The sequence below is a fragment of the Podarcis melisellensis genome, assembly GCF_964234715.1.
Source record: "Podarcis melisellensis genome assembly, chromosome: 4".
Classification (NCBI taxonomy): Eukaryota; Metazoa; Chordata; class Lepidosauria; order Squamata; family Lacertidae; genus Podarcis; species Podarcis melisellensis.
Genome location: NC_138531.1, coordinates 102,803,495 through 102,821,793, shown reverse-complemented (window position 1 = coordinate 102,821,793; position 18,299 = coordinate 102,803,495). Strand labels below are relative to the sequence as shown.

Sequence of the window (18,299 nt, the reverse complement as noted above, 5' to 3'; positions counted from 1 at the left end):
GCCTCATTGGACAGCCACTTTGCTTTCTTGCATTTCCTTTTCATTGGGATGGTTTTCGTTGCTGCCTCCTGTATAATGTTACGAGCCTCCATCCATAGTTCTTCAGGCATTCTGTCCACCAAATCTAAATCCTTAAACCTGTTCCTCACTTCCACTGTGTATTCATAAGGGATTTGACTTAGATTGTATCTTACCGGCCCAGTGGTTTTTCCTACTTTCTTCAGTTTAAGCTTGAATTTTGCTATAAGAAGCTGATGATCTGAGCCACAGTCAGCTCCAGGTCTTGTTTTTGCTGACTGTATAGAGCTTCTCCATCTTTGGCTGCAGAGAATATAATCAATCTGATTTCGATGCTGCCCATCTGGTGATGTCCATGTGTAGAGTCGTCTCTTGTGTTTCCTTTGTTGGTAGAAGTTTTCCCAGTAGTGAGATATTAAGAGCAACCTCACCCCTCCTTTTCAGAGGGCCACTGGTGTGGGCCTGGAATCTTGTTGATTTCCTTTTCTCTTACTTTGGCTGCAGCTTCTGGGCATTTCCTAGTAAGCAGTTATCTTCAATTCTGTTTGATTACTTGGTGTTGCTTTGCACCTAGATTTGCCTATCATTTAAAAGGGGCAACATTTATTGTAGGCAATTATCTTCCAATTCTGTCTGACTGTAGTTGGGGTTTCTTTGTGTATGGGCCTGTTCCTTGGAGCCAGGTGCTAACAACTAGCTGAGCACTGCTGCTTGAAATCTTACCGGGTTGTGATTTAATAAATATAAATAAATAAATACAAGTGGTGCATTTAAGTGATGTATAGCTTATTCTGTATGGGACCCCGTGCATATTCCTGCTTTGCAGAGGATGGAATGAGAATTTATTTATTTATTTAAAAGGCTCACTGTTCTGCTGAAATGCTGGTAGAAGGACCATTTCCTTAAGTGTATTTTCCTACATTTTCATTTGATAGCAGTTCCTGTGTCTGTTGTTCTCTGATTGTTCTATTGTACCATCCCTCTAAATCACTAGGAATTTTACCTCAGGAAGCAGCTCTATATAATTGATTGTGTGCATCTGCCTGAATTGTATATTGACTAACAGATACATAAATTAATAAGGAAATACGTTCTGAGCATACTATTGCATGGAATTTGCACAGTGTAGTTAATTCAGCTGAAGTTAAGAATTTATATAGCCAAAGCGTTAATAATCAACTCAAGGAAACATTGTCTTTGGCAGCATTTTCCTTCTGCTGGGCCTCCAGCATTACCTTTTGTTTTGCAAAGTGTTAGTAAAGGACATTTCCCTGAGAGCGATTTTCTTTTTCTTTGTTTCCATTTGATTGCAGTGGGGGGGCCCCCCGCGTTGCTCTGCTGTTCCTATTGTTTCATCACTACATGCTTGTGAGTTGCTCCTCAGGAGGCAGGTTTAAATATTTAGCTGTGTCTATCCACCTGACCCATTAGTTTGGTGGCAAATAAATAATTTATAGACATATACAAACGGAACAGTCAAGTGAGGAATAATTATTTCATATCATCGTCAGTTACAGTAGACAATAGATAGTAGCAGCAATTAATTCTACTTACAGTGGTAATTGAGTGAACAAATAATAATGGTTTAGATTTTAATAATAACACTAATAATAAATAATAATAATAACAACAAATAAATAAATAATAGATAAATAATAATAGAATAATAATAATATAAATGGATAAATAAAAAAAATAAAGAATATTAATAATAATAATATATAATAAAAAATAAAGAGAATAAGTGGAATGGCATCACATACCAAGATTAAATTGATTGATTAATTAAATAAATCTAAAGATAAATATATAAATAGACAAATAAAATTAATAATAATAAAAAATAAAATTAATAATAAATAATTTACATATATTTCGGAACCCTCAGTTGCTTAGATCGTGGTGACAATAATACCAAGGTTGCAGGTTCGATCCCTGTATGGAACAATTGCATATACCTGCATTGCAAGGGGTTGGACTAAATGACCCATGGGGTCCCACACAATTCTAGAGAGCCTGGATAGCTCAACTAGGGTTCCAGTTCCAGAGAAGCCCCCGCAGCAGTGAACAGACGATAGGGACCCTCCGGGTCTAGCATTTTCCCTGATCCAGCTCCCTCCTCTCCGCATTCTTCGATCGAATTCTTCGATCGGGAAGGCTGTCAGTTGGTCTCAGACACCCACACCACAGGGTCCGACTTTCCAAGGCAGTTAAGGCAGACCTGAAGGTGTGGATGACATTTTTGGAACACTACAATGGGGTATCCCTATGGCAGGATGTTCTAAATTTGTCCTCAGATTTCCAGGTCCAATCAGATGCGGCAGGGTCCCTGGGCTTTGGCTTGTACTTCAGGGGACGATGGTGCGCGCAACGATGGCCAACGGGGTGGCAGGGCCAGGCCATCACGTGGGATCTCACCTTTCTCGAGTTTTTTCCAATAGTAGTAGCCGTTCACATCTGGACGGAGGAGTTTCGAAATCGCCGTATGTGCTTCAGGACCGACAACCTGGCAGTGGTGAACATACCGGCCAGGCAGTCATCTCGGTCTGCAAGGGTCTCCTCCCTTCTGCAGGCGTTCGTTCTCCGGTGCCTTGAGTACAACATAATTTTTCAGCCAAATTCATACCAGGGACCAATAATGATATAGCCGATGCCTTGTCTCGCTTTCAGATATCTCACTTCCGGTCGCTAGCACCTGGAGCACAACTGTTGCCCGAACCCTTTCCGGAGCACCTGTGGAACGTTGGAGGCGCAAAGTGATACAGGGCCTGGTGCGATTTCCTGGGTTTCAGGTCTGGGATATCTGGGCTTTCACATAACGTGCCACCCACCACTGATGATGTTCTGCAGTACCTTTCCCATCTTGACGATTTGGGACGTGCTCCCAAAACCTTAATGATACACGTAGTCGCCATCAGCTTCTTTGCTAAAGCCACATTTTCCTCCGATCCGTGTAGTGACTTCCTGATCCGTAGAGCTATTGAAGGTTGGGGCAGGCTACAACCCCCCAGGGCCGAGGGCCGTAAGCCAATTTCTTATGGGTTGCTATCTCAGATACGCATAAAGCACAGGTCAATTTGCTGGACCAGGTTTGAAGCCCGCCTCTTTTCCACGGCGTACGCTATCGCCTTTTTGGCGCTCTGGGAGTTGGTGAAGCTGTGGTTGAAGTTAGCGCAGGAGGTTCAGCGCGCGCCCTCCTTAGGGAGGACGTGCAGTGGTCCGAATCTAGCTTAACGGTGCAGATACGTCAGTCCAAAACTGATCAGGCCGGTATGGGTGTTCTAGTTAAGCTTACAGTGTCGGCGCAGCAGGGCCCATGCCCGGTAAAGGACACTAGTTGGTACCTTTACCTCAGACCGCCTGGTTCTGGCCCGCTCCTGGTTCACAAGGATGGGTCACCTTTGTTGAGACACCAATTCACAAGGGTACTCCGCAAAGCTATTGATGCCTGTGGTTTATCTTCCCAGGATTATGCGGCACACTCATTCAGGATTGGCGCTGCCACAACAGCTGCACGCTTGGGCCTGCCAGCAGATAAGATTAAGGAAATGGGCCGGTGGAAATCCGACGCTTATAAAGGTTACACTCGTTAGAATGCGCTCTGCTTCTTTACCTCTACTTATCCGTAATTTTTTTTTTTTACTTTCCTTTATTCTCAGCCGTTCTCAGAAGTGTCTGGATTTGTGGCCATGGTATAGTCCATTCGGCCCACGTACGGTCAGTTAGCTGTGGCCTCACCCCTAACCTTGGATTGCCACCTGGAGTGCGAGTTTCCTGGTTTTCGAGACGAGGCATTGCTTATGCCATTGCTGAGTGCGAGTTTCCTGGTCTTCGAGATGAGGCATTGCTTATGCCATTGCTGACTGCGAGTTTCCCGGTCTTCGAGACGAGGCATTGCTTATGCCATTGCTGAGAGGGAGAGTTGCCGCGTTTGGCCCTCCTGACATCCTTATCCTTCAATTAGGGAAAAATGATCTTGTTAGCAGAAGAAGTGTGGACTTGTCGTGGCACATAAAAAGAGATTTGGATGAGATTGCTGCATTGTGTCCCGGAACAACGGTGTTCTGGTCCTCCTTCCTGAAGAGAGTTGTGTGGCACGGTGTGCAGAACTGTATGGCCATTGAAAAATCCAGGAAACTCTTGAATCGTGCACATTTAACAGGGATATGGGTCGGTAGTTCTTAAGTTGTGTCTTTTCAGACTCAGTTTTCGGTATAAGTGTAATATATGCTTCTTTCCACGACTCTGGCGCTTTTTTCCCTTCCAAAATTTCATTGCAAACCTCCTTTAATGGTTGAATTATCCAGTCCTTCAAAGTTCTATAGTATTTTGAGGTTAAACCATCCGGCCCTGGAGATTTTCCCAACTGCATGTTCTGAATGGCACCTTCTACCTCCTGTTCCATAATTTTGTAATTCAGCATTATCTTATTTTCTTGAGAGATTTTTTGTAATCCATTTGTTTTCAGAAATTGGAGCAGGAACCGGCAAGCGACTCCCGTATCCCTGCCAAGAAAACTCCATGGACAAAGACAACAGGCATATAAAAGTTATGACGCTGGAAGATGAGCCCCTCAGGTCAGAAGGCATCCAACATGCTACTGAGGAAGAGCAGAGGACAAGTACAAGTAGATTTAGAGCTGATGAAGCGGCTGGGCCAAAGCCGAAAGGACGCTCAGTTGCGGATATGCCTGGAAGCGAAAGGAAAGTCCAATGCTGTAAAGAAAAATATAGTATAGGAACCTGGAATGTAAGAACCATGAACCTTGGTAAGTTGGATGTGGTCAAAAATGAGAAGGCAAGAATAAATATTGACATCCTGGGCATCAGTGAACTAAAATGGACGGGAATGGGTGAATTCAGTTCGGATGACCATCACATCTACTACTGTGGGCATTTACATTCCCATTAATGATGCAAATTCTGCCCACACCTTTTGCTGCTATACAACCCCAGGTCATCACACTACAGTGGAAGCTTTACTTACAACCATAATCCATTCCGGAGGTCTGGTCATAACTAGAAACGTACATAAGTAGACGCACCCTTTTCCATAGAAAGTAATGGAAAAGTGAATTGATCCATTCTAGACAATGAAAAACACCCCCAAAACAGCAATTTAATATGGATTTTACTCTCTAACAAGACCATAGATCGATAAAATGAAGGCAATAATCAATGTACTGTACGATAAAATAAATAAGACAGTATTGTAGATGAAAAAAAATTAACGTTTTTTCTTCTTACGTGCACTGTGGATGGGTGGGCTTACCTGGCTACAAGCTAGTGGTAGAGCAAGGGTCAGTAAAGAGCTAATTCACTTTGGCCAGGGTCATGCTTTTTTCTTGCCAGGCCAGGTTCTTCTCTAGACTTCCTCAGGTTGGTTCTTTGGTGGGCTTTGGGGCTGCAGTGCTCCCTGCTGTGTCTCTTGCAGGCAGGCGACACCTTTTCCACAGCTTTGGGGGTGGGATGGGGGCCCTCTCCCCGGCAGCAGAGGCCTCAGCGCTGCCCCACAGCCAGCCGGGCGAGCTCCCGGCTGCTGGCAAGACCGCTGTATATAGAGGAAAGTTCATAAGTCAAAGCGCCTACTGAAGGTCAAAACTGGAATCGCACGTAAGTAGAGCCATGCGTAAGTCGAGGTTCCACTGTATCTGGGTGTTTCACGGTTGGTGTAATGCAAGTAGGATATAAATCTGATTTTTCACCTCGCGTATGTCATACCATCACTACCAAGCAAGGAGATTTGGGTCTCATCACTCCAAATAACACTGTTCCATTGTTCCGCTGTCCAGTTAACATGGGTTTAATCTTTTCAACCTTTGCTTGAGAGATACTAATGTCTTTTCCCTTAGAATTCTAGCATTTAGACCAGTCCTTGCACTCAACTTCATTGTGCCATGTCATCTTGTATACACCCAGATGATTTTCTTCTGTCATGTAGGGACAGTCTCTCCACTCGTCCATCATCACTTGCCTTTGTGCACCTTTCCCTGCCTTTACCAGTCTGATTTTGTAGTGACTGAGTCTCCTTATACCTCCTCAAAAATATAGAAATGCCAGCTTTGGTTAAGTTTTTCCTAATCTTTCATCAATTTCTTCATAACTGTAGCCTTGTTCACTTAACAGTAAAATTTTACATCACTTTCTGGGTGACCAGTCAACTCTTTGTGCCATTTCTATAATTTTATTATGTTTTACAAGAACAAAAAAAAACCCCAACCAACTTGATAGCAATCACACAAGACACTGACAAAGTCAACCTAAGCAAGTTGTGCTTCCTTTTTCTGCTTATTTGGCTATAGCTTTAGATAGAATATGGGTAATTGAACAAACTTTGTTGAATTGAATTCGTGATTAAATTATCTTTACGTTGCTATATAATTGTATGATATTACTCCAAAAGAAGTGGTGTTAAGAGCAATCAAACCTCTGAAATTTTTTACAAAAATCTTCCACAATTTTGACCACTATTGTATATCAAACAAAGCAACATTCAGCAACTGAACATAATCTCATAATAAATATGTTTGTTAATGACAAACAAAACATTTCCTTTCCGTTCTTCCCCATTTGTTCCTGAGGCTCTAATCCCTTTTTGTCTCCATTGCAGATTGTGATGAATCAGAAATCGAGAACGAAGGTGACCACGACAATATTCCCAGAGAGGAGAGGCCACGTAAAAATTTGGAGTGTGGAGAAAGCTTCAGTCAGCGCTCCCATTCCACTTCCCATCAACAAAATATCCTTGGAAAGAAACTCTATCAGTGCATGGAATGTGGAAAAAGCTTCAGTCAGAGCTCCTCTCTCACTTCTCATCAAAGAATTCATACAGGGGAGAAACCTTATCAGTGTGTGGAATGTGGAAAGAGCTTCACTGAAAGCTCCAAACTCACTTCCCATCAAAGAATTCAAACTGGGGAGAAACCCTATCAGTGTGTGGAATGTGGAAAGAGCTTCACTTATAGCTCCTCTCTCACTTCCCATCGAAGAATTCATACAGGGGAGAAACCCTATCAGTGTGTGGAATGTGGAAAGAGCTTCACTTATAGCTCCTCTCTCTCTTCCCATCAAAGAATTCATACTGGGGAGAAACCCTATCAGTGTGTGCAATGTGGAAAGAGCTTCAGTAACAACCACCATCTCACGTGCCATCAAAGAATTCATACAGGGGAGAAACCCTATCAGTGTGTGGAATGTGGAAAGAGCTACAGGTGGAACTCCGATCTCACTTCCCATCAAAGAATTCATATAGGGGAGAAACCCTATCAGTGTGTGGAATGTGGAAAGAGCTTCACTTATAGCTCCTCTCTCACTTCCCATCGAAGAATTCATACAGGGGAGAAACCCTATCAGTGCATGGAATGTGGAAAGAGCTTCATTTATAGCTCCTCTCTCACTTCTCATCAGAGAATTCATACAGGGGAGAAACGCTATCAGTGTGTGGAATGTGGAAAGAGCTTTAGTCACAGCCACAGTCTCACTTACCATCAAAGAATTCATTCAAACGTCAGACCCTTCATTATACAGCTTTCGGAGCCAGGCAAATACACACCCTTTCAACCAGGCCTTTGGCTGATTGACATCTAATGCCCTTTAAAAATGTGGCTAGGAGGGGGGTTACAGATGTTTATTTTCTATTTTTATATTGTACTTTTATTTTGTAACTGTCCTGAGACCTGTGGGTGTAGAGAATAGGAGCCTTCTCTTAGAGGCCTAGGGGTCTTTGCCCCCCCATTAAAATATTTGAGGGGGTCACCCCTCAGTTGGTACACATTGACATTCCAATGGCGAACATGCATCATGTCATTGATTGTGCAAGGTGGGCCTTACATGCCCCCCCATATTTTATTCCAGTTGGTACCACTGGGTCGAATGGTATACAAATTAAATAAATAAATATATCACCTTTCTTTGCACATGTTCCAGCTTGTCAATATCCTTATTTATTATCATGCCACGCCCAGATCTCCTTGGCAAAATGGTTTGTGTGAACGAGTCATCCAAACCTTGCAATAAAGTATAAGAACACTGTCGCAAGATTCGGGCCTGCCCAATCCCTTTTGGGCCGAGGCTCTTTCCTGTTTTTCTTATGTGTACAATCGTAGTTATCAGTCCGCTATTGATTGCACCCCATATGAAATGCTTTACAAAAGGAAGCCATACGTAAAACATTTCAACATTTTTGGTTCAGAGGTATGGGTGCACACTTTGCAGGACAACAAATTGAGCAAACGTGGTGAACATGGTATTTTTCTGGGATATGAAAAGGGTTCCTATCGTGTGTTAATCACTGACACAAAAGCGATTAGGTTGACCAGAAGCATAGGTTGTAATCAAAATGGAACAGAGTTGGCATTTTTCAATGTCATCCCATTTCAGATGATGATGGTGCAAAAGCAGTTAAGAGGCAAGATTCTGTTGTTGCTGATGATAATGCTGATGCCAATATACCGTATTTTTTGCTCTATAACACGCACCCGGCCATAACACGCAAGTAGTTTTTAGAGGAGGAAAATCCGTAGGCATGCCACCCTTAGGCATTCCCTCCATAACATGCACAGACAGTTCCCCTTACTTTTTAGGAGGAAAAAAGTGAGTTATGGTGCAAAAAAATACGGTAGATTCTGATGATGACACTGATTATCAAAGCCCAAAAGCCTAAGATGAGTCTGACACTGATTCAGACACAGCACCTTCATTTACTTTAGGCCATCATTCTCCCAAGGAGGAGGAGACACCAGACCCAGAGGATCAGAGAGTTTTGCGTAGATCTAAAAGAACTACAAAGGCCATACCACCTACACAGTTCGCCAAAGAGTTTGCTAAAGCTGCTGTTACTAGCAACTCTGGTGCCGTTCTTGAACCAGCCAACTACAAAGAGGTTCAAAATCTGTCCGCAAAGGATGCTGAACCTTGGCTGGATGCGATGAAAGCCGAGTTGAATTCCCTAAAGCAGAATGATACTTGGGAATTGGTTTCAGAAGAACTAGGCATGAAGTGTGTTGATAGTAGGTGGGTCTACAAGACAAAAACTGGTTGGAATGGAAAAATAGTCAGATACAAAGCCAGACTAGAGGCACGAGGTTTTTCTCAAATACCTGATCAGGACTATCATGAGAAGTATTCATCAACAGTAAAGTTTGGGCCTGACAAGATGTCTTGGGAAGTGTGCTGTCTCCCTGGGGCTAAGATCCAAGATGTAACTGAACGACTGCAAGGAATCATAAAACCCACTGACAAATACCCCCTCCTCTTGATTCATGTGGGAACCAATGACACTGCAAGCAATAGCCTCCAGAAGATCAAAAGAGACTACGAGGCTCTGGGCAGGAAATTGAAGCAATTAAATGCACAAATTGTCATCTCATCTGTCCTCCCAGTTGAACGACGTGGCCCAGGGAGAGAGGGGAAAATAGTGGAAGTGAGCAGCTGGCTTCGCAAATGGTGTGAACAGGAACGGTTTGGATTCTTAGATCACGGACTGAAGTTTCTTGAAGATGGACTTCTGGCAAGCGATGGGCTGCACCTCACAACGGTTGGGAGGAATATTTTTGCCAAAAATCTCAGAAACCTCATCAGGAGGGCTTTAAACTGACTAATGTGGGGGAGGGAGACAGTGCTCCTGAAGGTAGGAGTCTATCAATTGATGAAGATGATCATCCAAATGTCATAGACCAAATGGAGCAAACAGCACACAGACCTAGTGGTGGGAGGAAAAAATCCTTAAATAAGAGACACAGGGGAATGATTAATGGACTTCAATGTCTGTACACTAATGTGCAAAGCATGGGAAATAAACAAGATGAGCTTGAGCTCTTGGTACAGCAAACTAAATATGACATAATAGGCATCACTGAAACCTGGTGGGATAAGTCCCACGATTGGAATGTAATAATGGAGGGATACAAGAAAGGAGGAGGAGTGGCGTTATATGTCAGGGATGTGTATACCTGTGAAGAGATCCAAGATTTAGAACCTCAAAGCCAAAGTGAGAGCATTTGGGTCAAAATTAAGGGAGAGAAAAATAACAGTGACCTCATTGTGGGGGAAAACAAAAAAATTCCTTCCAGTAGCACCTTAAAGGTAAAGGTACCCCTGCCCGTACGGGCCAGTCTTGACAGACTCTGGGGTTGGTGCGCCCATCTCACTCTATAGGCCGGGAGCCAGCGCTGTCCGGAGACACTTCCGGGTCACGTGGCCAGCGTGACATCACTGCTCTGGCGAGCCAGCGCAGCACACGGAAACGCCGTTTACCTTCCCGCTAGAAAGCGGTCCCTATTTATCTACTTGCACCCGGGGGTGCTTTCGAACTGCTAGGTTGGCAGGCGCTGGGACCGAGCAACGGGAGCGCACCCCGCCGCGGGGATTCGAACCGCCGACCTTTCGATCGGCAAGCCCTAGGCGCTGAGGCTTTTACCCACAGCGCCACCCGCGTCCCTAGTAGCACCTTAAAGACCAACTAAGTTAGTTCTTGGTATGAGCTTTCGTGTGCATGCACACTTCTTCAGATACACATTCTTCAGATACACATTCTTCAGATACACATTCAGATACACATTCTTCAGATACTCATTGTGGGAGTTTACTATAGATCCCCAAGCCAAACGGAGGACATAGATGATGCCTTCCTGGAACAGATGGCCAAGCATGCAAAAGAAAGGGAGATAGTAGTAATGGGGGACTTCAATTACCCGGATATTTGTTGGATGTCAAACTCAGCCAAGAGCATAAGGTCAAACAGATTCCTCACTGGCCTTGCAGACAACTTCATTGTCCAGAAAGTGGGAGAAGCAACAAGAGGAACAGCCATTTTAGATCTGGTCCTAACCAATGTTGATGACCTGGTTAGTGGGGTAGAAGTGGAAGGATCATTAGGCGCGAGTGATCATGCTCTTCTGAAATTTACTATACAGCGGAAAGGAGCAGCCAAGCATACTAGGACTCAATTTCTTGACTTTAAGAAAGCCGACTTCATAAAACTTAGGGAAGTGCTGGGTGAGATCCCATGGACAGTAATACTAAAAGGAAAGGGAATTCATGATGGCCGGGATTTTGTTTAGAGGGAGAGAGTAAAAGCACAACTTCAGGCAATACCAATGAGACAGAAACATGGAAGGTGCCTAAAGAAGCCAGGGTGGCTATCTAAAGAACTTTTAACTGAGTTAAGATTAAAAAAGGATGTGTACAAAAAATGGAAAAGGGGGGAAACCACCAAAGAGGAATTCAAACAAATAGCCAGCACGTGTAGACACAAAGTCAGAAAAGCTAAAGCACAGAATGAACTCAGGCTTGCTAGAGAGGTTAGAAGCAACAAAAAAGGCTTTTATGGGTATGTTCGTAGCAAAAGGAAGAACAAAGAAACAGTGGGGTCACTCAGAGGAGAAGATGGTGAAATGCAAACAGGGGACACAGAAAGGGCTGAACTCCTCAATGCCTTCTTTGCCTCAGTCTTCTCCGATAAAGAAAACAATGCCCAACCTGAAGAATTTGGAGCAAATGATTCAGCAGAGGAAACAAAGCCCAGAATAACTAAGGAGATATTACATGAATACTTGGCTAGTTTAGATGTATTCAAGTCTCCAGGGCCAGATGAACTGCATCCAAGAGTATTAAAAGAACTGGCAGATGTGATCTCAGAACCACTGGCAGTCATCTTTGAGAATTCCTGGAGAACAAGCGAAGCCCCGGCAGACTGGAGGAGGGCAAATGTTGTCCCTATTTTCAAAAAGGGGAAAAGAGAGGACCCAAATAATTACCGCCCAGTCAGTCTGACATCAATACCAGGGAAGATTCTGGAGCAGATCATTAAGCAAACAGTCTGTGAGCACCTAGAAAGGAATGCTGTGATCACCAATAGTCAGCATGGATTTCTGAAAAATATGTCATGTCAGACTAACCTGATCTCGTTTTTTGACAGAATTACAAGACTGGTAGATGAAGGGAACACAGTGGATGTAGCCTACCTTGATTTCAGCAAGGCATTTGACAAGGTGCCCCATGATATTCTTGTAAAGAAGCTGGTAAAATGCGGTCTTGACTATGCTACCACTCAGTGGATTTGTAACTGGCTGACTGACCAAACCCAAAGGGTGTTCATCAATGGTTCCCCTTCATCCTGGAGAACAGTGACTAGTGGGGTGCCACAGGGTTCTGTCTTGGGCCCGGTCTTATTCAACATCTTTATCAACGACTTGGATGATGGACTCAAGGGCATCCTGATCAAATTTGCAGATGACACCAAACTGGGAGGGGTGGCTAACACCCCAGAGGACAGGATCACACTTCAAAACGACCTTGACAGATTAGAGAACTGGGCCAAAACAAACAAGATGAATTTTAACAGGGAGAAATGTAAAGTATTGCACTTGGGCAAAAAAAATGAGAGGCACAAATACAAGATGGGTGATACCTGGCTTGAGAGCAGTACATGTGAAAAGGATCTAGGAGTCTTGGTTAACCACAAACTTGACATGAGCCAACAGTGTGACGCGGCAGCTAAAAAAGCCAATGCAATTCTGGGCTGCATCAATAGGAGTATAGCATCTAGATCAAGGGAAGTAATAGTGCCACTGTATTCTGCTCTGGTCAGACCTCACCTGGAGTACTGTGTCCAGTTCTGGGCACCACAGTTCAAGAAGGACACTGACAAACTGGAACGTGTCCAGAGGAGGGCAACCAAAATGGTCAAAGGCCTGGAAACGATGCGTTCGGGTGATATGATAGCCATGTTCAAATATATAAAAGGATGTCACATAGAGGAGGGAGAAAGGTTGTTTTCTGCTGCTCCAGAGAAGCGGACACGGAGCAATGGATCCAAACTACAAGAAAGAAGATTCCACCTAAACATTAGGAAGAACTTCCTGACAGTAAGAGCTGTTCGACAGTAGAATTTGCTGCCAAGGAGTGTGGTGGAGTCTCCTTCTTTGGAGGTCTTTAAGCAGAGGCTTGACAACCATATGTCAGGAGTGCTCTGATGGTGTTTCCTGCTTGGCAGGGGGTTGGACTCGATGGCCCTTGTGGTCTCTTCCAACTCTATGATTCTATGATTCTAATGCATACAGGTATCACACTGTTTTATTCTCTGCCTGCCAACCCACCTATCTGGTATTCCTGCTCTGCCCATCACAGGATTCTCTGTGAATTCCCTCTAGCTGTGGAGCTGTTGTCTCTTTTAAGCTACCTTCTGTTCAACTCTTCTCAAGTCTGCTGGAGATGTAGAATGATAAAGAATCCTAAGCCTGGAGGTGGGATTGGGGTCCGCTCTCCACAGTCCCCCTGACTCTGTAAACTTGGAAGAGATGCTCCAGGTCTGGGCAGTTTGGATGCCCTGGGAATTGGGATGGATAAGGCTCTTTCTACAGTGAACCCCCCCGATATGTCCACCCTAGCGCCTCCACAGTGCTTTTTTCTGGGGTTACGCACACCCCTAAACATTTTGTGAATCTTTGTACTTTTGTCCATTTACTGTATTTATTTTTCCTGATTTGAACTATAAAATGGTGATTTTCTTGTGTCAAAATGAGAGTACCCCTAAACATATTTTTTTAAAAGAAAAACAGCACTGGTTAAATCTGCCCAAGGCCACATGCTGAATCCCTGACAGACGGTGGACTTGAACCCAGGTCTCAGTGGGGTTTGTTTGGGAACAGAACACAGTTGTGTTTTCCCTTCGATACTTGCAATACCTGCTGTGTTTTTAGTTCTGGAAACTTAAGCAACAATATTCCCTAAGTCCTTGTACATCGGCACCAGGAGCCTTGCCCTTTCTCAAGCTGTGTTGTCTCAAAGGGATTCCTTGCCAGTTCTACAAAGGAGGCTTCTGCACACAGACCCACAACCTCACTCTCACTCCCAGCCATCTGTCCGGGAGAGAATCTGTGCCAGCTGCTCCCTTTATCACCAGACCTTGGTAAGCTGCCTCTGATTTTGTGTTAATAAACACCTTTCCCCCCTGTGTCCGTTTGGTGTTCCGTTAGGGAACCCCAACTAGGTCAAACTCTTTTTAAATTTCTCCAACATTTAGGCTATATGGCCCTGGAGATCCCTTCTAGTTCTAGGATACAATGATTTCAAGACATGTAGGCATTGCCCGCTAAAGAGCTCTCAATTCACCAGGGCTTGTGCAGGAAAATTGGCCCCCACAGTCACTTACGGACACATTGTTAAAACTGTTTATGAAAGACAATCTTACTCGGCTACCAGTGATCTCCAGAGAAGGAGTCTCTGTGCTTCACAGTGACAGCACCTCGTCATTCTACTTTCATCCCTGATTAGAAGAAGGTTGAAGGTGAAGCTGCTTTTGGTGGTTGAACTGCTGGCCCATCCAATTCAGTATCTGTGTTTTGATCAGCAGCAGCTCTGAGGGATCTCAAACAGATTTTTTTTCTCAAATCTGCCTCCTGGCCTCCTAATTTGTATTTTTCCCCAAAGCATTTTTATCCTGCTCTTTGCAGGGGGAGGGGGAAGGATTCCGGGATGACCTAAAGATTTTTGAGACGCAAACCAAACAGCATGACACGAAAGGAAGAGAGGTGGAGAGGCAGCAGGAAAGAAAGCAAACAGGCATTTTCTTAGTTACATAATTCTTGCAACGATCAGCTAGAAGGGGAAGATTTCAAGGAGGAATCAAAAGCTGCTGCTGCTTCAGCAGGGCTGATCCTTTATAAGAATCATCATAATGAAGTCTCCACTTAAAGGCAGGTGGAATGCTTTGCTGTCTTCTGTGGTTTGTTGCTGATTTTAGTTATTATACTTTGGGTGGCCGAAATATAAAATAAATAAATAAATAATAAATAGTCCAGTAGCACCTTAGAAACCAACTAAGTTTGTTCTTGGTATAAGCTTTTGTGTGCATGCACACTTCTTCAGATACTTCAGATATTCTTCTGAAGTGCTACTGGACTTTTTTTAAAAAAAAATTATATTTCGACGACGTCAGACCAACACGGCTACCTACCTGAATACTTTGGGTGGTGTTCAACTAAGTTTTACTCAGTGTACGCCCATTGAAATGAATGGGTCTAGCTTAGTCATGTTCATTGATTTCATAGGGACACGGGTGGTGCTGTGGGTTAAACCACAGAGCCTAGGACTTGCCGATCAGAAGGTCGGCGGTTCAAATCCCTGCGACGGGGTGAGCTCCCGTTGCTCTGTCCCTGCTCCTGCCAACCTAGCAATTCAAAAGCACATCAAAGTGCAAGTAGATAAATAGGTACCACTCCGGCGGGAAGGTAAACGGCGTTTCTGTGCGCTGCTGGCCACATGACCCGGAAGCTGTACGCCGGCTCCCTCGGCCAATAAAGCGAGATGAGCGCCGCAACCCCAGAGTCGGTCATGTCTGGACCTAATGGTCAGGGGTCCCTTTACCTTTACTATGAATACCACCCATTATATTTTACCTCTGTTTTGTGGCAAGCCACCCAGGGAAAAGTTATTGATGGGTAGCTCTGAAATTGAAATGAATAGATAAATATACAGTTCCACTGAGAAAAATAGTTGATGCCACCTTGGGCTGTGTTAACAGCAAGATAAGTTCCAGATTATCAGAAGAAGACAACCCCCCTCCAGGCTCCCTGGCTCTCTTCTTCCATATGCCACCATCTCCAATCTCACAGGCCTGCACATGGTGGGAGCTGAACTTCTGCTCTGCTCACCTAGGTTCCCTGAAATGATCAAGCACCCCAGAAGTAAAGATGAGGGAGAAACTTGACTCAGTGTTGCATTTAAAGGCAAACCTTCTGAATCCACACTTTCTGACATTATATGTGTTGTTTGTTGTTGTTGTTAAAGATTTTCCTCGCTTACAAAAGCACATGTATTGACTCTTTCTTCAGGTTGTGTTTTCTACAGATCAGTTACATTTGTTGTGATAAAAAGCGATAAAAAAGAAGAAGAAAGAAGTAAAGTACAATTATATGTGAACTGAAACCTAGGTATCTTTCAGTACAATTTTCCCCCAAGTAATATGTATGAAAATAAATATGCTGGGGTAAAGTGGCCACAAAAACGCAATAATTTCATGTAAAGAAGCATAAAGCAATCTAAAAACATAAAACATCTCCAAGTAAATTTGTATGCCAGTGATTTATTTGTTTTGCAAATATCTACCACCTCTAGCAAGATCTTTCCACCTCTAGTATTCTACAATAAAAACTGTTTTGCTTTCTAGGCACTGACTTTAAAGCACTGAAGTGAAGTAGGACTCTCTTGTGAAATGAACATCTCCCCATTTGGAGAACCAAACCTTCAACCCCTCCACATTTCTCTTGACGGGCTTCCCTGGGCTGGAGTATGCCTATCGCTTGATCTCCCTTCCCTTCTGCTTCATCTATATGACGGTGATCTTGGGGAACTGCACAATCCTCCATGTGATCCGAACAGACTCAAGCTTGCATGAGCCAATGTATTATTTCCTGGCCATGCTGGCCTTGACCGACCTGGGCTTGTGCCTCACTACGTTACCCACAGTGCTGGGCATATTTTGGTTCGATGCTCGCGAGATCCCTTTCAGCGCCTGCTTCACACAACTGTTCTTCATTCACTCCCTCTCCCTCGTTGAATCTTCCGTGCTCTTGTCCATGGCCTTTGACCGCTTCGTGGCCATCTGCAACCCGCTGAGATATGGCTCCATCTTGACCACCCAGAGGATCGTGACAATGGCGCTGGCCTTTGCATTCCGCAGCTTTTCCCTGATTGTGCCTCTGCCGCTGCTTCTCCGCCGCTTCCATTACTGCAGGACCAATGTCCTCTCTCACTCCTATTGCTTGCATCTGGAAATCATGAAGCTGGCCTGCTCAGACATCATCGTCAACCACATCTATGGGCTGACTGTTGTGGCCTTCACGGTGGGAATCGACTCCCTCCTGATCTTCCTCTCTTACGTCTTCATCCTGAAAACAGTCCTGAGCATTGCCTCCAGAGAAGAGCGCCTCAAGGCCTTCAACACTTGCGTCTCCCACATCTGTGCTGTCCTGCTCTTCTACGTGCCCATGATAGGCCTGTCGTTGATCCACCGCTTTGGGGAACGTGCCCCTCACATCGTCCACATACTCATGTCTTACGTCTATTTGCTGGCACCTCCTCTGATGAACCCAGTTGTGTATAGTATCAAGACGAAGCAGATCCGCCAACGTATCCTCAAGAAACTCTGTGCTGTGAAGCTCATCCAGACATAAGGACAATAAAAAGTTTAAGTGCTACACTTACATTACAATATATTATATCAATGAATAATGTTGCACGAGTCAGGTGGCTGCATACCATCTATTTTGCTTCTCAGGTCTATTCAGGACCTCAAAGTTCAGACACCAACTAACAGACAACATGCCCTGTGATGATTGTATGCTCTACTGCTTCCATTCCACTGCTGTTTGTCTTCCACCAACCAAACCATGTTATTTGTCCCAGTGTTCACTGTGGTGGAATTATGTGCCTTATGTAATTTACATAATATATAAAAATTCTGTTGTCATTGTGTTATTCAGCCCCCACCCATTCCAATGCGAAGGAAACACAAAGTGGATGGAGGGAAGTAATCAATTGCATAATCAGGGCTTTTTCCCCAGCTGGAACGCAATGGAACACAATGGAACTCTCAGGTGGGCACCGTGGCCATTATAAGAGTTCTAGAAAAACAGCCTGGCACATCATGTTTGCAAACTGAAGGCAACATATGATTACTAACTGTAATTGCTGGATTGTGTTCCATTCCAAAGAAAAAATAAATAAGCACCAGCAATTTCTGCTCTCGTATTTTTTCTTGCAAGAATTCTCTGATGTCCCTTGCACTAGGGTTACTGAATGCTCGGTCTCTCAGAAGACTTTATGATTCCCAGTACGGTGTGGGATGGGATGATGCTGAGCAACTAAGCTAGTGAAACATTGAAACTGAAAAGTTGTTGGGGGGGGGGGCGAGACATAAATAGGCTTGAAGGAATTTTACGTTTACTGGAAAGCTTTTTAAATGCTCTTACTGACATAAATGGATGGAGCCTCTGTGTACGCAGGAAGGCAGGCAGGCAGAAATATATTGTTATGCTCTCCCTACTTCCCCAAATGGTGTAAATTTTCAAGGCTCTAGAACTTTCCCAGCTTTCTTTTGCTTTGGGATGGGGGGTGGGAAGCCTCAGGCTCAAGACCCTGGAAAATGCATGTGAAAATTGGACGGTTTCAAAAGAGGATCGGGCAAATTCATGGAAGAGAACCCTACCAATGGCTCCTGGCCTTGAATGCTGATGCTCTGCTTCCATGGTCAGGGACAGTGTGCTTCTGCATAAAAGTTGC

At 44.1% G+C, this 18,299-nt stretch overlaps 3 protein-coding genes across 3 annotated transcripts in view; 2 read left to right on the top strand and 1 right to left on the bottom strand.

Moving 5' to 3' along the window:
* Positions 1–7,938, top strand: part of LOC309369337 (uncharacterized protein) — a 28,114-nt gene extending 20,176 nt beyond the window's left edge. The window contains exon 2 of the mRNA XM_081910199.1: positions 6,628–7,938. Coding sequence (XP_081766325.1) covers positions 6,786–7,604 — 819 coding nt within the window. The 5' untranslated portion in view covers positions 6,628–6,785 and the 3' untranslated portion in view covers positions 7,605–7,938. The remainder of the gene's footprint in view (positions 1–6,627) is intronic.
* Positions 1–18,299, bottom strand: part of LOC309369055 (uncharacterized protein) — a 291,502-nt gene that overhangs the window by 125,125 nt on the left and 148,078 nt on the right. The window lies entirely within an intron of this gene.
* On the top strand, positions 12,760–17,743 carry LOC309369259 (olfactory receptor 51G1-like). Its single transcript, XM_081910063.1, is given in 2 exon segments — positions 12,760–16,242; positions 16,244–17,743. Coding segments are annotated over 2 exon segments (960 nt in total). The 5' UTR covers positions 12,760–16,230; the 3' UTR covers positions 17,192–17,743.